The following is a 21,135-nucleotide window of genomic DNA, read 5'->3' as shown; positions in this document are numbered from 1 at the left end:
ATAATGGTGTTGTGTTTATAATTCTATTGTGTTGTAATACTATTTGTTTAAAATGGTATTAAGTTTATGTAGGAAAACGTGCGACTTACCTAATTAGCACGTGTGAATAATTCAATGGGTCGGTCATAGAATGAAATGAATGAAGAAGAAAGAAACAAAAATGGCTGCCTTATCTCTTTATATGCCTGCGATGTGACCACCTGATATGCAAATGAGATGCTCCTGGTTGGAGATTGTTGTGGTTGCAAGGTTGAACAATAATTAGTAAGGAAATACAATGAAGACGCAAACAACAAGATAACGCAATAATAAGTGTATTAAAGAAAAAGGTATATTTACAATATGTACAAATGACGGTGTCAAGTCAGAGAGTCTTGGTGGGAGGACATGTACGCTCTTCGGCGTCACTTCCGGTGGCATTTGAGTAAGACACACCAAGGCCAACCTAGGCTTGCCATTTATAGTGTTATGTTATTCGCATATGCAAATAAGTGGTTGCCACCACAACACCCCCCCTCCCAAGATTTGAAGTCACACAGATTTCAATATCTTTTTCTTTTTGGGTTTACCATTAATGGTTCATTCACTTTTCTTTTCCTACCTGATCTTCGGGGTTCAGGTGCATTTTGAGGCGGTTCCAAATTAAAAGATTCGTATATGATATCTATGGTGTCCTCCTCTTCGACTGTTGTCGTATCATCATCATCTTGGATATGACGTTTTTTATCTGATTTAGGTGCCTTTTATGTACATTCTGTGGACCTTTAATCATGTATGTACAATCACCAATGTGTTTATCCACTACTCCACATTCCCAGTAAGATGTGTTATTTCTGTAGCACTTAAAATATACTCGATCTTCCGAGTTATATTTCTTTCTTCTCGTGTGTGTAGTGTTTCGGATAATTGCCTGCCTTGGCAATAGTTTGTCAAATGCTGATTTTACCTTTCTGGCAAACATTAGATCAGCTGGTGATATGTTTGATGGTGTACTAGGATGTGGTGTAATCCTATATACTTGCAAGAATTGTTGCAAAGCTTTTTCTGTTGGTGTTCCAATGGATTTCTTTAACGCTCGTTTTAGCGTGTCCACGAACCTTTCCACGAGGCCATTCGACCTTGGATGATACGGCGGAGTCGTGATGTGCTTCACTCGGAACGTGTCGCAAAATTCCTTAAACTCTGCGGATGTGAACTGCGTTCCGTTGTCCGTGACCAGTGTGTCTGGTACACCGAATCTTGAAAACAACTCGTGTAGGAACCCTATTGAGTTGTTCGTTGTTGGATTCCTACAACGCATTACCTCCGGCCATTTTGTGAAACTATCCACTACAATTAAATAATAGTTTTCACCTACTGGACCAGCGAAGTCCATGTGGATTCTCGACCATGGTTGGTCGGTTTTCGGCCAAGGTTTGTGTACTATAGGTGGAGATTTTGCCGCTAACTGGCATCCTTTACATTTATCAATTGTTGTCGCTATGTCAGTGTCCATGTTACGCCAGTACACGTAGCTTCTCATTAACGACTTCATTCGATTTATCCCCGGATGTCCTGTGTGGAAATCTCTTAACATCCTATTCTGCAATGTTTTGGGTATTACCACTCTCTCGCTGTACAGTAACACATCGTCACATATGGAGAAAACTTCCTGCACCTTTGTGTCCGTTATAATTTTCTCTTTTATGTCCTTTATATATTCGTCTTTCTCGGCTTCCCTTTTAATGTCCGACAAAGTTACAGGTAGTTCCTTAATGATGTTTGCTACCATATTTTTTACTTCAACATTTGTCCGAATTGCTGCAATGACTGATTCTTCCAGATTGTGTTTCTGTGGTATCAGTCTTGACAGTCCATCCGCATGGCAAATCTTTTTTGATCCTAGATGTTGTAACTGGAAATCGTAATTAAATAGTATTGTACCCCAGCGCAGCAATCTATTTGCGGTGTATACCGGCAATCCTTTTTTTGATCCATAGATCGTGACTAACGGTTTATGGTCGGTTTCAAGTATGAATTGTCTACCATATAAATATCGGTGAAATTTAGTCACGGCAAAGATTATGCTCAACGCTTCTTTTTCGATTTGTGAATATGCCCTTTCGGCTGGTATCAGCGTTCTCGAAGCGTTCGCTATTGGTTTTCTAGACCCATCCGGCATAATATGTTGAATGCATGCTCCTAAGCCGTAGGAGCTAGCGTCACTAGCGACGACTATTTTTAAGTTTGTGTCAAAGTGCGTTAAGAATAATTCGGATGTTAGTGCGCTCTTTATTTTGTCAAAAGCGGTTTGACATTCTTGCGTCCAGTTCCACGGTGTATCCTTTTTAAGCAGATTATTTAAGGGGGCTCGCAAGTTATGCATTCCTTCAATAAAAGATTGGTAATAATTTGCGAGTCCTAAGAAACTCTGCAAGGTTGTTACATTATTGGGTGCTGGCATATTTTTTATTGCCGCAGATCTGTCTGGGTCTGGACGTCGTCCATGTTTGTTTATTATGTGTCCAAGATACTTAATCTCGCTCATACAAAAGTCACATTTACTTTCTTTTACTTTAAAGCCGAATTCTTGTATTCGAGTAAATACTTGTTTCAAATGTTCCTTATGTTCTTCTAGGGATTTGCTCCTGACAACAATGTCGTCCAGGTATGCACATGCGCACTCAATACCACTTAGCATGGTGTCCATCGCTTGCTGAAAGATGGCAGGCGCTACTTTGATGCCAAAAAACAATCGGTTGTATTTGTATAATCCCTTATGCGTATTGATGCATAGTATTTTTGAGCAATTCTCCTCGACCGGTATTTGCAAATACGCATCGCTCAAGTCTATCTTGGAGAAGATATTACCCCCATTCAACTTCGTGAATATTTCCTCTGGGCTTGGTAGGGGGTAATGGTGATCTTTTAATAGGGAGTTGACCCCGGTCGAAAAGTCTGCGCACACTCTAACTTCGTCATTCTTTTTCTTTACGTATACGGTGGGGGCTGCCCACTCGCTGTGTTCTATTTTTGATAGAATTCCCGTCTGTTCCAATCTATTTAATTCTTTATCAATCTTTTCCAACCCAGCGAACGGAACATTTCGCTTTTTTCTAAAAATTGGGCTGGCGTTTTCTTTAAGTTCAAACGAGGCCTTGAATTTATTGCAGTGACCTAAGTTAGTCGTGAATGCCTCAGGAAATAATTCTTTTAAATCGTCTTTTATATTTATTGTTGTTGGAGAGGAACATTCTAATTTTTTACAGAATGTATTGATTGGCTTATCCCATAGTCCGAATTTCTCAATATAATCTATTCCAAACAGATTTTCACTATTTTTTAGTACGAATATTTTTAATTTCTTCGAAATCCCTTTCAATTTTATCGGGAGGACAACTTCTCCTTCAAATTTTATACCACCAGCAGTTACCGTCCGGGCTGCTTTACTAGTTTTCATCATGGCCGGTTTTCCCAACTTTTTCCACATATTCAGGTTTATTATAGAAACATCGGAGCCGGAGTCGAGTTGTAACTTTATTGATGTTTTAAATATTTCCACTTTTACGTATTTTCGCCGATCTTTGTCTAATTTTGTATTTGATTTTGTTTGCTGTACTCTCTTTCTGGTGTAATCTTTATATCTGCAGCAATCGCTTTTGTGTCCCACCTTCTTACAAATGTAGCATTTTTTCTTCTTATAAGGACAATCTGATTCCCAATGCTTTTCTGCACATCTCTTACAGTTATATCTAGGAAGAGGCTTGTTATATTCTGTACTATATTTATGGTTATTATCTTTGTAATATCCCGTTCCATTTGGATTGCTTTTTTTTGTAAAGTTCTTGGTTGGTGCGTATGATTTTCTAACTTTTCTTACATATGCCACTCCGGATTCTTCTATATTTTTTGAATCCTTTTTTAGTGTAATGGCCCTTTCACAGTCCTCTGCTAGTTTCTGGAGGGTTAAATCTTGCTCAGATTCCAGCTTAGACAACACTCGTCTGCGTATTTCTGCATTTTTCGTGGAAACTAACCCTTGAGCGAAGATTAGACATTTAAAATCTTCTACCGTTAGTTCTGCAAGCTTAAAATTATCGCAGTTTTTATTGACAACTGATGCGTATGTCAAATAATCTTGGTTGTCCATCTTTCTTAGATTCACGCACAGCCATCTTTTATGAAAAAGAGATATATTTGGATTAAATAATTCTTTTAGTAATTTTACAGCTTCCATGAACTCTAATTCCGCAGTTTTTTTAAGTAATATGTAATCTACGAATTTGCTGTGTTCTGATGTACCCAATTTTCTGAGTAAGAGGCTCACTTTCTGACTATTTGGCCAATTTTTACAGTCCAGTTGAAAAACATCCTCGTATCTTGTGTAGTATGCTTCAAAATTCTTCTCTTCCTCAGGCACATAATGAAATGTGTCCATGCTATTAAAAATAGTTGTATGGGAGAAATTAACACTATCGACATTTTCTCGATTACTCTTTAGTAGTTCCAGTGTTTTAGCAAAACGTTCATCTTGTCTTTCTTCATATTCCAATTGTAGTTTCTTATGCCTTTCTTCCTGTTCCAATTGCAGTTTTTTCTGCTTTAATTGTGCCATTTTCTGCTTTTCTTCTTGTTCCTGCTGCCATTTCAATAATCTGTCCTCTCTCTTTTCCTCGCGATCAGCCTGTGCCTGTATTTGTGTTTGCAAAAGCTCGTTTTGTGTAGCTTGTCTGCGTTCATCCCGCTCAGCCTGTGCTTGTAAAAATTGCATGAACATTTTTGATAAGTCTTCCATGTTTTTTTTGTTTTGTTTTGTTTTTTTAGTGTGTAGTTAAAAAAAATATTGTACCATGTACAATATACACCGGTTTGGGTTACAACAAAAAAGCAAATTGCTGTAAGCTCCTGTTTTCAATAATAATATCGCTGCTTGCAATAATATATTCTTTTTGCGAGTCATGCTGCAAAAAAAAAATAAAACAGGTTTATCTGGAATCACGAAATGGAATTGACTTTCCGTTTTTAGGCACTTACTAATAAGTAACTCTTTCCACAAAATAAAAGTTTGGGTTTTTTTTTTAAATCGAGTCACAATTGAATAAATGTATGCAGTACATTTAGTTCTTTGAGTTTTTTTTCTCTAGTATTTTAGTAATTAAAATACCTCTTAAATTGAGATTACCTTTTTTTTCCGTGACGTTTTACTGTATTATCCGTTATTCAGTGACAACTTCAAGAAAAAAAAATCCTTTCCTTGAATTTTAGTTTTAGCTGTGGTATTTCCTTTTAGTACCGACGTCAACCAAAACATTAATTAAAAAGTCCTTTAGTTGTTGTTTTGTTTACGGAGAACAGTAATTAGAATCCGCTGGTGAATTTTTCCGTAGGTTACTTCCTTGCTTTTCGTAATACGGGTCTGACCTGTCGTTTTTGCGACAGAACAAAGTTCGCTTTTCGTTTGCAAGTGTGTCCTTTAGTAAGATTTGTCGTGTAGCGACAAAACAAAAATTCACTTTTACATTCGTTTGCAAGTCGGATTCCCAGAAAACGGCGTAAATTGTCGCTTTTGCCACGTTAGAGTTTTTTTTTTTTCAGTTGAGTTGAAACTTCTCTTTAGCATAAAATCCGTTTGCTCGTCAACACTTTGCATTCCTTAAAAAAAATGGTCAACCTTTGCGTTGTACTTTTTTTTTTTTAATAGTTCTTCGTCAAACTGTTATATTTGACGCTTCATATCTCATCGCCAACTGTTGTGGTTGCAAGGTTGAACAATAATTAGTAAGGAAATACAATGAAGACGCAAACAACAAGATAACGCAATAATAAGTGTATTAAAGAAAAGGTATATTTACAATATGTACAAATGACGGTGTCGAGTCAGAGAGTCTTGGTGGGAGGACATGTACGCTCTTCGGCGTCACTTCCGGTGGCATTTGAGTAAGACACACCAAGGCCAACCTAGGCTTGCCATTTATAGTGTTATGTTATTCGCATATGCAAATAAGTGGTTGCCACCACAACAGAGATAAAAGAGGGTTGATTTTTTAGAGGGTCGTTCATTTTGAAGTTGGATTTCAAAGAAATAAGTTGAATTAGCAGAAGTACGTTGGGAGTTGAGAGAAGGTGCGTTACGTGTACAGAAGTTGGAAGTTTGGACAAAAGTGTTAACCTTACCCAGGAAATTATTGGTGTGGCGGGCGGAAGAAATAAAACTCAAGTTACATTGAATTATAAGCTATTTCGGCTCTCGGTGTGCGGTGACTCGAAAGGCAGAAAATGGACAGATTCGACTTTCGCTTGATACCTGAGTTTGATGGATCTACCACTGGACCATCTGTCGTCGAATGGGTGGAAAAGGCTGAAAGATCTGTATACTGTGAAGAATTAAAGAACCAGCCACAGTCATTACTTTGAGGTTAACCGGAGAGGCCTATGCAGTCTACCAGCAACTCAGGGATGAATCAGACTGGGATACAATCAAACACAATCTGTATACAGCGTTTGGTACAGATCCGTTTGTTGCATGGCAACAGTTCACAAGCCGGCGACTTCACCCCAAGGAAACAGTTGATGTGTACCTAGCCGACCTACGAAAGTTGTCAGTACCATTTGGTGGGGTTAACGATAAGATATTAAGATGTGCCTTTTTAGTAGGCTTACCTGAGGAGGTCAGCAAACTGCTGCAAGCATCGTCACAAATTGATGAATTGACAACTGACGAGTTATTAGCCTGAGCTCGAAACATCTGTAAGGAACAGGAGCCAATTGCAGTAGCAACTAGCATTCAACATTCAACAGTCGAACCGCATGGAAGCAATGTAGATTCTCTCCCAGGTAGTAATAAGCGTGTAGGTCCAGTGTGCTATAAATGTGGGGAGGCCAATCATTTTGCTAAGGATTGCCGGAGTGATAGGAGGTGTGTATATCCACAAGCACAGAGAACAGTACAATGCTATCGCTGCAATAAGTATGGGCACATATCTCGCAACTGTTCGGGAAACGACGTTGGGGGCAAGGTACTATCGCCACCCTTGCCCCTTGCCAACCAATAAACACAGGATTACCGGTCATTGGCGTTAAAATTGACGATGTGCAGTGTTCAGCACTCATAGACACGAGGTGTTCCCGGTCTATAGTTAGTGTACATTACTGTCAGATGTGGCGGGAGCAACCAGTCGGTATTATGACGATCAATGGTTTATCCCGAGCATGTTGTGGTGAAGGGACGATTACGATCTGTACTGAGAAGGGTGACACAGCCAAAGTTGATGTTCTGGTGATGCAAGAAAAACCCCTTGGCTATCACATGTTGATTGGACTTGATGCAATACAAGCACTAGGAGGCGTAATCACAGCGACTGGAGGTGTAATGCTTGGAGAAGGAAAAGAAGTCTGTGCAGCCATGTCTATTGAAGAAAAGGACTTCTTTGCTACGTTTGATGACAAGGAAAAGGCGTGGACTGCAAAGTGGAAATGGACTATGAGCCAGGCATCAGATCGGCTGTGCAACACCATTCCAGAGTATGCAGTTTCCACAAAGAATAGGGCCGCATATGAAGAAGAACTTCAGATGTGGATTGATAACGGATGGTTAATACCATACCCACAGGAATGTCTGGGACCACCCAAAAGATTAATTTCGCTTATGGCTGTTGAACAACCTACTAAAGACAAAATTCGGCCCGTAATGGATTACCGAGAATTGAATCAACATGTTGATACTTTCACTGGAAACGCAGACGTGTGCGCTGCTAAACTAAGAGAGTGGCGTCAGAAAGGGAGTAATGTAGCACTGCTGGATTTGAAGAGAGCCTACCTGCAGATACGTGTCCATGAGTCATTATGGCCATTTCAGACAGTGACAATGAAGAGAAAACGATATTGTTTGACACGTTTAGGTTTTGGCCTAAACGTAGCACCCTTAATAATGACAACTATTATTAAAACTGTTTTGATGCAGGATGAGACCACAGCAAAAGCTGCTTCAGCTTTCATTGACGACATCTACGTTAATGAGGATATAATGTCTGCAGATGTGGTTCGAGCAAAACTGGAATCGTTTGAGTTAATAAGCAAAGACCCTAAGCGCCTAAAGGACGGGGTGCCTGTGTTAGGCCTAGAGGTCTATGAGAAGGGCAATACTTTGCGATGGAAGCGGGGGAGCGCAATTCCAGAGTTACCCAGTGTATTGACAAGACGCATTGTGTTTTCTATTTGCGGTAAATTAGTAGAACATCTACCTGTCTGTGGATGGCTCCGATCGCCAACAGGAGTGTTAAAAAGATGAGTAACTGCAGTAACCAAAGGATGGGACGACATGGTGGATGAGGATTCTCTTCAGCAAATGATGGCTGAAATGTTGTCCAGAGTACATAGAAACGACCCTGCCCAGGGTGAGTGGCAAGTATCTGGAAACGAACTGAATGCATGGGTTGATGCAAGTTCACTGCCTACAGGTGTCGTGTTGGAACAGTTGGGTGCCATTGTGGAAGATGCGTGCTGGCTTCGTCCGAAAAATGATGCCCAGCATATAAATTTGGCAGAACTCGATGCCACGTTAAAAGGGCTTAATCTTGCATTGCAATGGCAGGCTAAGGTTGTGCATCTCCACACTGATTCGTTGTATGTTTACCACTGGTTGACCGACACCTTGACTGGAAAGGCTCGAGTTAAGAGTAGAGCTGCAAGTGAGATGTTAGTACGAAGGAGACTGGCAATAATAAAGCGTCTAGTTGATGAATACAGCTTGCAGGTGGACATTACCTTAGTTTCGTCGATGCAGAATTTGGCTGATAGCTTGACTAGAGTACTAAAGAGGTGGATTGATGTAATGAGGCAGGGATCTGATCCTCCACAACAGACATGCGCGACTGTAACAGATCAATTAACACCTGACCAGATCCGTACAATACATTAGCAGAGTGGACATCCCGGAATTCGGAGGACAACATATTTTGTCCGAAGAGTGTGTCCCTCAACTACAAGAGCATCAATCAAGGCAGCTATACACTCGTGTGAAGAGTGTCAGCAAATTGATCGGCACCATCCCAATGGCAAAAAGGGAAGCTTGAGGTGGAGGACAACTGGTATCGAGTAGGAATGGATGTAACGCATGATGAGGGCAAGCATTTTTTGACCTTGACAGATTGTGGTCTGACACGTTTCACGATATGGCGCCTGTTGACACGACAGGATACATCTAGCATTATACGACAGTTGAGAGCTGTCTTTTTTGAACGTGGTGCTCCGCTGGAAATTCTGACTGATAACGCCACTACGTTTCAATGTCAAGAATTTAAGAAATTTACGCAGGAATGGGGGATTAGAATGCATTACCGATGTGCATATTTTCCAAAAGGTAACGGTATAGCAGAGCAGTGTCACCGCACTATTAAAAGAATTGCGGCCAGGACACAGTGTTCTATTCCAGAAGCTGTGTACTGGTATAATGTGACACCAAAGGACGATGCAACACCAGAAACTGCACCAGCTAATGGGATTTACCGCTATGAACAGCGTATAAAAGGAATTGATGTCACACCATCAGTGGTTAGCGTTGTCAATACACCATATTAAGTGGGAGACCGTGTTTGGGTAAAACCCCCAAATGCTGGGTGCACTGTAAAATTTTGCAGTGGAAAAATAGACAAAATCATAAGTCCTCAGACCATGTTGATTAATGGTGTACCACGTCATGTAAAAGATATCCACCCCTGTTATACCTCTTCTGATTCTGAGGATAATACAGTTCAGGGATGATCCTGATCGCCTACTGCCCCTACAGGTGAGCATAGAAACACTACCTACAGAACCAGATGAGGGAATGATGGAACATACTAGTGGCAATAGAGATGAGGACGATGGACATAAGGAAGTAATGCCACCAGTTCCTCATCAAAGTACCCGAGAAAGACGAATACTGCCCACCCGCCGTGATTGTGAAACACCGCCTATAGCACCACGAGAGGGAATGATGAAACATACTGAGGAAGATGGAATCGAGGAAGTGATGCCTCCGATTATTCGAAGGAGTACTCGACAAAGACGGATACTGCCCCCTTGCCCTGATTGTGAAACACCGCATAGGGAACCACAAGAGGGGATAATGGAACAGACTGGTGGCAATAATGGTGGTAATGAGGAAGATGGCAATGAGGAAGTGCTTCCCCTGATTCTTCCAAGAAGTACCCGACAAAGACGACTGCCCCCCTGCCCTGTGTGTGATCATGAGATCAGGGGGGAGTGTAGGGAAACGTGCGACTTACCTAATTAGCACGTGTGAATAGTTCAATGGGTCGGTCGTGGAATGAAATGAATGAAGAAGAAAGAAACAAAAATGGCTGCCTTATCTCTTTATATGCCTGCAATGTGACCACCTGATATGCAAATGAGATGCTCCTGGTTGGAGATAAAAGAGGGTTGATTTTTTAAAGGGTCGTTCATTTTGAAGTTGGATTTCAAAGAAATAAGTTGAATTAGCAGAAGTACGTTGGGAGTTGAGAGAAGGTGCGTTACGTGTACAGAAGTTGGAAGTTTGGACAAAAGTGTTAACCTTACCCAGGAAATTATTGGTGTGACGGGTGGAAGAAATAAAACTCAAGTTACATTGAATTATAACTTATAATGCGATTTGTGTTTATAATACTGTTGTGTTTATAAAGCTTTTGTGTTCATAATACTCTTATCTTTATAATGTTATTGTGTTCATAATGCTGTTGTTTTTATATTGCTGTTTTCTTTATAATGTTATAATGTTTATAATGCTATTGTGTTTATAAAATCTCTTTTGCTTATAATGTTGTGTTTATAAATCCGTTGTTTATATAATGCTGTTGTGTTTATAATGTTATGGTATTAACAAAGCTCTTGTGCATATAATGTTGTGGTTTTCAAAATACTGATGTGTTTTAATGCTGTTGAGTGTATATTGTTTTTGTGTTTATGATGCTTCTGTGTTTACAATGCTATATTGCTTACAATGCTTCTATGTTTATAATCCTGTTGTGTTTATAATTTTATTTTGTTTATAATCCTATTTTTTTATAATGCTGTTGTGTTTATAATACTGTTGAGTTTATCATGTTATTGTGTTTATAATGGTGCTCTGTTTATAATGCCATTTATGTTTACAATATTAATGTTGTGATAGTGTTATTGTATTGATAATGCTATCATGTGTTTATAATCTATTGTGTTGATGGTGCTTTTGTGTTATTTTGCTGTTGCGTTTAAAATGCTTTTCTGTTTAAAATATTATTGTTTATAATGTTTTTGTTTTTATAATGCTGTAGTGTTTAAATTAATGTGTTTTTAATGTTGTTGTGTTTGTTATGTTTATGTGTTTATAATGTTATTTTATAATGTTATTGCATTCATAATGCTGTTGTGTTTATAATATTCATGTTTGTACAACGCTAATGTGTTTATTATGCTGTTGTGTTTAGATTGCTATTATGTTTTAATGCTTTTGTGTTTATAATATTGTTGTGTTCATAATATTGTTGTGTTTATAATATTGTTGTGCTTATAATATTGTTTTTATAATGCTATTATTTTTATAATACAGTTATGTTTAAAATTCTATTGTGTTTATAATGCTGCCGTTTATATTGTTATTTTGTTTATAATGTTATTATGCTTACAATGCTGTTATATTTATAATGTGATTGTTTTTATAATGTATTTGTGTTCAGAATTTACTGTATTTATAATGTTGTTTTGTTTCTAATGCTCTTGTACTTATACTACTGTTGTGTTTACGATAGTGTTTTTATAAATCTATTGTGTTTATAATTCTGTTTTGTTCATGATGTTATGTTTATAACGTTAATGTGTTTAGAATGATGTTTTTAGAATGCTTTTGTGTTTATAATGCTGTTGTGTTTATAATGCTATTGTGTTGATAATGTTATTGTGTTTATAATGCTTTGATGTTAATAGTACTGTAGTGTTAATAATGCTGTCGTGTTTATTATACTATTGTATTCATTGCTATTATGTTCATAATGCTATTATGTATGTATTATGTCTCCTAGACCTGTTTCTGAAAACTTGCCCTAAGCTGTGTTTATCTTTTGTTTCATCCCTACTGGGATCTTCTGATTACTCTGTTGTGTCAGTTAAGATAAAAACGAAATGTAATAAGTCATCAGACGTACTTCTCCATCATATAGTATATCGATACTCTTTGGTTGACTGGGATAGCTTCCATACATTTATATCAGATCTACCGTGGTTCTCTCCGGAATGTGCTGTTGCCATTGCACACAGAAACCGTTTTTTCCATTGCTTTCAATGTTAAAGATGTACTGAGACTAAAGCAACTTTTAAGACTGTCAGCAACCACTGTAAAAGAGCAATAAAGAATGTGAGAGCTGTATGCTCAGTCCGTCAAGTCTAAAGTGGCTGAGCAGCAGCTTGGTTCCCACCATTTTTGGTAAATAGCAAACAGGATCTTGAACAGTATCATGTACTTTATCCCAACTATCATCAATGGACCGGAGGTAATCTCGTCAGCATCAAACAAAACCATACTCTTTGCCAAGAACTTTACAGCTAATTCTACCCTATGCGACCAAGGCCGCCATATTTCCCTCTGTATCAGAAAACATGCTATGAAATATACAAATATCTGTGCATAATGTTGCCAAGCTAATTAAAATCCTTGGTTCCAGTAAAGCAACTGGCCCTGATGGCATTCCAATTATAGTGCTGAAAAAGCTTCAACCAGAACTAGCTCCAATACTTACAAAAATGTTTAAATGTTGTCTTAAGGAGAATTGCTTCTAAACATCCCGAAAAACCTCATCATTGCATTCTATGATCATTTGTAGACATTTATGCTGATGACACTACGATCTATGGCAACACTTCGAAGGCCATAAACGACCAAGTTCTCTCTGATTCTCTCTCCTCTGATCTTGATCACGTGGTGCAATAGAGAAAGAGGTGACTGGTTAATTTTAATGCATCTAAAACCAAGCTTCTATCTTTCCATCATCAAAGCTCTGATTCCCGTCTGACATCAATTGAAATGAATGGCTCTCGTCTTGGGGAGGCTTCATGTTTTGATAAGCTTCTAAGTATGATCTGAGATGGAACATGTACATCAAATCCATTGCCAAGACTGCTGGAAAAATGGTGGGATCCTTCTATCGCTTCAGTAGACATCTCAGCGCTGATGCAATGCATGTATAAGAGCCAAGGATGGAGTACTGTGGCCACATATGAGCAGGAGGTGCTAGAAGCAGCTTATCCTGCCTTGACAGAGTTCAAAATAGATTTTGTAGCCTAGTGGGGGATGCCCTTTTCTCTTTCATGCAACTTCTAACCAACAGAAGAGACATTGCAAGCCTGTCTCTGCTTTATCGATATTTCCATTGCAAGTGCTCATCTGAGCTCCAATCTATGGTCCCCTCTGGCCAAATTTTCATAATAAACACCCGTCTAGCTGAAAACACTATCAATAATTTCTCCCACTCTTTATCCGTGCCTAAACCTAAACGTAAATTCCATGAAAAAAGCTTCTTTCTTAGAACTGCACACATGTGGAACTGTCTTCCGTTTGCCTGCTTTCCAGCTGACTACAATAGGGTTTTCTTCAAGTCCAATGTAAACAAGTTCTTGATGAGCTGTTCCACTAAAGTAATTCAAATTACCAAGTTTACATTACTAACGATTACTATGATATTGTCCACTCTTTAATCCTTATCCTCGAATGGTTTCTGGGCCTTGATAAGTGGTGCCTCCTTAGAACCCCCCCCCAAAAAAAAACAATGTTCATAATGATATTGTGTCTATAAGCATGTTGTGTTCAGAATGCTGTTGTATTTATACTGTAATTGTGTTTATAATGCTACTGCAAGAAAACTGAAATTCTTAGGGGAATTCACAATTCTTGCTTCATTCTTGGTAAACGCATTTGTATTACAGAATGTGGTAAACTTATGTAAGCATGCACATTCTTATATTGAATCGCTATGTTTCTTATATTGAATCGCTATGTTTCTTATATTTAATCGCTATGTTTATTATATTGAATTGCTATGTTTCTTATATCGAATCGCTATGTTTCTTATATCGAATCGCTATGTTTTTTATATTGAATCGCTATGTTTCTTATATTGAATCTCTATGTTTCTTATATCGAATCGCTATGTTTCTTATATTGAATCGCTATGTTTCTTATATTGAATCGCTATGTTTCTTATATTGAATCGCTATGTTTCTCATATTGAATCGCTATGTTTCTCATATTGAATCGCTATGTTTCTCATATTGAATCGCTATGTTTCTCATATTGAATCGCTATGTTTCTCATATTGAATCGCTATGTTTCTTATATTTAATCGCTATGTTTCTTATATTTAATCGCTATGTTTCTTATATTTAATCGCTATGTTTCTTATATTGAATCGCTATGTTTCTTATATTGAATCGCTATGTTTCTTATATCGAATCGCTATGTTTCTTATATTGAATCGCTATGTTTCTTATATCGAATCGCTATGTTTCTTATATTGAATCGCTATGTTTCTTATATTGAATCGCTATGGTTCTTATATTGAATCGCTATGTTTCTTATATTGAATCGCTATGTTTGTCATATTGAATCGCTATGTATAACAAATGTAGAATTTCTTTTAAATTGCAATCTACTCTTTGAAAAGCGCACGGCTTAACTCATCTCATACGATTCAACTTGTATACGCAAGCAGTGTAGCTGCATTCACAAGACATTTCCGCTCTCTAACTAAACATTTCGTACAGTCTAAAACACAAACGGTGCTATTGTACGATTTCATTGTTACTATGCTAAATAATGGCTGAGAAGGTTTTATGTGAACATTTATTTTCCCAAATTCGAAACTGGTATTGTCCTACAGACATGTCCAATTTTATTTTTTTTTTAACATTTTTATCTTTATTATTTAAGTTCCAATAAAATAAAATTTGTTCTTCCAACATATAAATCTTTCCTTTTAAACAAATATGATTCAAATGTAGAAACATACCCTGAATTCGATAATTAATTTGCTAAAGTTTGATGTGCTTTCTGGGAAAAGCCACTGCAAGTCTGCACATTCACTAACCACTGACTTTTCGATAGTTTCGATATTCTGTAAAGAAAAATGAAAACAGAAGAATATTAAAAGAAATAAAAGTAATAATAATTTAATCTTTATTAAATAGAATTTATGCTTAATTTTCATACATCTTTTAAATCTTATAAGCATAAATTCCACCGTACATATGAATTTTAAGGCTTCCTTCTGTGGAAAGGTATTCAAATGTTTAGTACAAAAAAACAATAAATGTCGAAATGTGATAAGACCATAAATAACGAAACAATTGCCTGAGAAACATTTCTGAATACATATATTTCGAATAAATTTGATAAGAATCTAAATTTGCTTCATCTATTCACAAACCTAAATGCTCCCCAAACATTTGGGAATTCTAGGCGCTGTATCTCGGCATTTGTTTCCAGTCATCCTGTACTTCACTTGCCACTGGTATTTAACAATGTCGTCTCAGAAGAGGTATGGTTGGAGATTGTGCGCACCTCCTGCCACAGAAATTTCACGCGCAAGCAACCCTTTGTGGGTATCCATAGTCCGTCCAAGACTGAAGGGGCCTGCTTTAATATCATGTAAGCCATGTAGGCGCAGTATGCACACACTATTAGTGATTAAATTATATTATTAATATAGAAATGAGAGCAATATTTTTTTAATAATAAAAACAAATTAAAATGACTCACGTCATCCATTCTTTGTTGGTCTGACTTAATAGTAAGACCACTCAACATTTGATAGAAAGATTCTCCAGAAAATAATTCCTTGTGAACCTGTGAATTGGAAATCAGTTTATTAGGTGCAAGCATTTGCTTTTTATTTATACTTATGAACTGTAAAAAATGTATATTTTAGAGGGTCATACACAAACCTATACATACACACATTATATATATATATATATATATATATATATATATATATATATATATATATATATATATATATATATATATATATTAATTATACATATATATTAGTTGCAAGCAATGCTTTTTATTAATATTTACAAACTGATAAAAATGTATATTTTATAGTGGTTATATATACATTATATATATACATATATATATATATATATATATATATATATATATATATATATATATATATATATATATTCAAATAAATGCACATGCATAAATATGCATGAGAAAATTAGTTTTTAAAATGAAATAAATAAATAAAAGTAAAAAAAATAGTTTGCAAAATATTTCTCTATTGCTTTCATTTGAAACTAGTTGCATCTACCCATTCTTTGTTTCACTTATTACCTTTCCCATTTGCCCTTTCTCTTAATTATTTTCTTCTAAAAAAATATTTACGTTATTGGTAAAAATAAATTAATTAAAGGATGTGCAAATCGCTTTGGCAATATATCATATATATCATAAGAAGCTAAGATCCAAAAATTGGCTCATGTTTTCTGTTTTATTATACAAAACTATTATTTTTTAACATGAATTTCGTGAGAATTAAATTAATTTTATTAAGGTATAATTTGTTATTAAATTAATTGGATATATTTCTTGAAAATAGGTTTTGCTTTTAAACAGTTACATAGAAACGTTGCGATGCATATATACCTTATAATTATTATATACATAAAATAATGCTATTATATACATAAATGTTATTATATAATGTTTTATATACATAAATGTTATTATATACATAAATGTTATTATATAATGCTATTATATAATGTTATTATATAGATAATGTTATTATATACATAAATGTTATTATATACATAAATGTTATTATATAATGTTATTATATGCATAAATGTTATTATATACATAAATGCTATTATATAATGTTATTATATGCGTAAATGTTATTATATACATAAATTTTATTATATAATGTTATTATATACATAAATGTTATTATATACATAAATGTTATTATATACATAAAAAACTAAGAACAAACATTTTTGTTTTGCTGTTGTATTTTTGTAAAAGTTAATTTTAATAATATATTCTTTTGTCATTAAATTAAATGTAATTGTTCAAAATGAAAATCTATTTTAAACACAGAGAAACGCTAAAATATGCATACACACATGCATAGGCTGATAACTTTATATATAGATTAAACAACATATTAAGAAATTAATAATTTTATTTGTCGTTAATGGAATCTCTGATCTTCTTCAAGTGCATCTCTATTATGATTTTCGCGTGTTCTTCTAGTTTTACTTTTAGTCGATGGCATGTCTCACCTTTGCATATTTTCAACACTAACATTGAATGGCATAAACATTATACTTCATCATACTATTTTCTGCAAACTACATATCTTTGGAAAGTTTACTAATTTCTGAATAGTGTCATGATGTTATATGGATTATATATCCTTTGATATTTTTTCAGACAACTCCTTTGTAGACAGATTGTGACCAGTTTTCAGGCGGTCTTTTTTATGTTTGATACAGCTTTCTCTGGATAGTTATTAGGTATGGTGTTTTTTGATGTTCAACTATATATATAAAAACATTATTTTCGCACCAACTTGGATAGTTCTATTTATGGTGGGTCGCTACATTATTAGTTATTTGTTTGCTTTGCCTTTTTGGAAAAATCTTACTTTTTAACTATTTTATGAACTCAACCCTAAAAAACATTGCACAAAACATTTACATTGTGAATACAATATCGATATATAAATTCTGTTCAATATTTCATCTGATAGATCCCATAAATTCCCTTTTTAATTCTATTTTTGTCATCAATTCTGCATTAATCTAACAACTTGTTTCAACAATATTTTACTTTATTAACAAAAAACATTAAATATCATTTTTTTTTTAAATATTGTAAACCAAGGAAAATATTTTTTTAAATGTTTATCATGCTTAAAAAGTCAGTAGTTAATTTGATAATTTCAATTAAATAACATGTGATTTTTCTCTCAAGTAAAATAGTTTATCCTAATTTCTTAATCTCTTTCTATTTTATTTTTACTTTTTTTACTGGTTGTAATCACTCGTCTTTGTTTGCTTCTTATCCCAATGTTACATTTCAATTGCCATGTATAAACATCCTAGACCTAATGTTATATGGAATCTTATTAAACCGTTATACACTACATTAAATATATATATATAGATATATTATTGCAGAGAATCTGAATTTGATCATGAGAAAATAAATATGGATGAGATAAATGTTATTTTCTCACATTCTCAAATAATGAACATATTGGAAGTGTCTATTAAACATCATGTTCGAGTGGCTTTAGTTTCTCTGGATACTTCGCCCTAAGAGTAAACCCTAACCAAATAGTCAAAATAACATAGTATTTAGAGTCCAAATAAGACCTCGTTGAAATAATTATACACTGGCTGCTAATGATGCAAGAAAAATAAAGTATAACATGAATGCCATAGTTAATTGGTTTATTTGAGAAAGGAAAATTAGTATTATTTATTGCTTTATTCACTCAGGGTTTAGTAAGTAGAGAATAATCTGAAATAAACGCTGGAATAGTCATACATAAGCAAATCAACTATCATCCTCATGAAAGAGGCCTAGATTTATGAAAGCTAACTGAGGTCAAATAAAAAAAAAACTGAAACATTCTAAGTGAGTTTGCTGAGTCATCAGAATGAATATCTATTAGTTAAACTTGTTAACTAAACGTTAATAAGTTTAAAATATAAATTTATTAATCAGTTTTTTTTTCTGGGTAATTTTGAGTGAATATTGTCAAAATAACATTAGAATGGAAACCAACCTTGGAGAATGTAGAGAGATTTGCAGAGATATTGCTGAGAACACTGAGAAAAACCATTTCATCTTGCAAGCCACTCCACAATTGAGACAAATGGATGAATTGTGGCTAAAATAGGAAAAAAAAATGAAATTAAAACAAACTCAATTCCGTTCAAATAAAGCCGATCTATTGTAGGTTCTTGTAAATTAAGAAAATGTTTGCTTTTCTTTCTTTCCTCTTCGAATATTACAAATTCATTTCTAACAAACAACTTGTGGAGGTTCATATTAAAAACTTATCTAACTCCCACATTTAATGTCATACTTTGGAAGAAAATATAGAAATGTAAAATTAAATTGAAAAAATATATTATTGTAAGTTCGTAAGTGAAATTATATTGAATACAACTAAAATGGAAGCCACCCAAAGCAATTCTGAAATGTTTAGAATGTGAATTTTACATGAGAAGATGTGTTTTGTGAACACATTTTTAATGCAATTTTAAACCTAACATGAAAAACTTGGATGAAAATATTAAAGATAACTCGACCAATTACTTTTGTTTTTTTGTAAGAAAACCATTCTTGAAAAAAAAAATTCCCTATACATATGCTAACAACATTTTCGGTTGTTAAATAATTTGCTAAAAAGATAAGGTAAAACTTGCAGAGAATGCTGTTTTACGGTTGTTGTAAAAATGGAACAGAAATTTAAATTTCGTTCCGTTTTAAATTCTGTACATTTTTACATTTTTTTTTTTTTTTTTTTTTTTTTACACAGTGATCACCACTTATTAAGGCCCGGAAGCCACTCAGGGATAAGGGTTATTGCAAGTACATTAAGTTAGTGAGGAGATTTGCTGAAGTGTTTACTTAAGGGGGTGGTTCATTAGGAATTTGTTAACATTGGACTTGAAGACATCCAAGTTGTAGTCCGGAGGGAAGCAGGCAGACGGAACAGAGTTCCACAGGCGTGCAGTTCTAAGAAAGAAGCTTTGTTCATGGAATCCGCATTTTGATTTAGGCACAGATATAGAGTGGGGGAAATTTTTCACAGTGGATTCAGCTAGACGGGTGTTTTTCGTGAAAGATTGGCGAGGGGGGACCAGAGATTGGAGTTCAGACGAGCATCTGCCATGGAAATAACGATAAAACAAGGGCAGGCTCGCAACGTCTCTTCTGTGGGAGAGAGGTTGCAGGGTAGAGAAAAGGGCATCCCCCACTAAGCCACGAAGTCTATTTTGTACTCTGTCAAGCCAGGATAGGCTGTTTTTAGCAGCTCCTGCCCAGATATGGCAACAGTATTCCATCCTTGGACGTACTTGGCTTTTATATAGATAGAGAATTGCATCAGTAGTGAGATATCTTCTCGAGCGGTAGAAGGATCCCACCATCTTTCCAGCGACCTTGGCAACAGACTTGATGTACGTGTTCCATTTCAGATCAGGAGTAAAGGTCAAACCCAGAAGCTTGTCAAAACACTGAGCCTCACCCAGACGAGAGCCATCCATCACAATTGATGCCAGCTGGGGATCAGAGCGTTGATGATGTAAGGATAGGAGTTTGGTTTTGGATGCATTAAAGGTAACCAGCCACATCTTCCCCCACTGAACCACGCGCTCGAGATCAGAGGAGAGAGAATCAGAGAGAACTTTCTCATTTACAGCCTTTGATGTGTTGCCGTAGATGGTCGTGTCATCAGCATAGATGTCAATGAATGATTTAAGTATGTGTTTAGGGAGGTCATTGATGTAGATCAGGAAGAGAGTTGGGCCCAGGATTGACCCCTGGGGGACTCCAGCATTTATATTGCAGGCCTCCGATTTTTGTCCATCGACCACTACTCTTATGAGCCTATCGGAGAGAAATGATTTAATGATTGAGAAAACATTTCCCGTTATACCGTAGCTGGAAATCTTGTGAAGTAGACCCTTATGCCATACCTTGTCAAAGGCCTTTGATATGTCAAGAGCAATTGCCCTAGAAAGGAAGCCTTTGTCAAGAGATTCACTTATCCTGTGGGATATAACCGTCAGCACATCTGCGGTAGATCTTGCAGAGCGGAAACCATATTGTGTGTCACTAAGAAGGTTATTCCTGCTGAGGTGGTTGACTATTTCTCTATTTAATATGGATTCCAGCAACTTACTCATAACACACAGGAGACTTATAGGTCTGTATTGAGAGGGAGATGACTTATCACCTGAATTCTTAAATATAGGGCAAACTGAAGAGGTCTTCCAGGGAGTCGGAAAGCACTTCTCCTTAAGGCAGCGCTTAAATAGTTTCGTAAGTATGGGAGCAAGTTCTGGTTGAAGCTTTTTTAACACTATAATTGGGATGCCATCAGGGCCAGT

At 35.8% G+C, this 21,135-nt stretch overlaps 1 protein-coding gene across 3 annotated transcripts in view; it reads right to left on the bottom strand.

Annotated features, from left to right (window-relative positions):
* LOC145283811 (cilia- and flagella-associated protein 206-like) overlaps positions 1 to 21,135 on the bottom strand; it is a 340,960-nt gene that overhangs the window by 11,913 nt on the left and 307,912 nt on the right. For all 3 annotated transcript variants that reach the window (XM_080132896.1, XM_080132898.1, XM_080132897.1), the window contains 3 exons: positions 18,801 to 18,905; positions 15,743 to 15,829; positions 14,994 to 15,098 (listed from right to left, as the gene is read on the bottom strand). In XM_080132896.1, coding sequence (XP_079989022.1) covers positions 14,994 to 15,098; positions 15,743 to 15,829; positions 18,801 to 18,905 — 297 coding nt within the window. The remainder of the gene's footprint in view (positions 1 to 14,993; positions 15,099 to 15,742; positions 15,830 to 18,800; positions 18,906 to 21,135) is intronic.

The sequence above is a fragment of the Euprymna scolopes genome, chromosome 8 (genome assembly GCF_053919585.1).
Source record: "Euprymna scolopes isolate OS-2025 chromosome 8, ASM5391958v1, whole genome shotgun sequence".
NCBI lineage: Eukaryota > Metazoa > Mollusca > Cephalopoda > Sepiida > Sepiolidae > Euprymna > Euprymna scolopes.
Note: the sequence above shows the minus strand (reverse complement) of the source record. Positions and strands in the feature narration are given on the sequence as shown.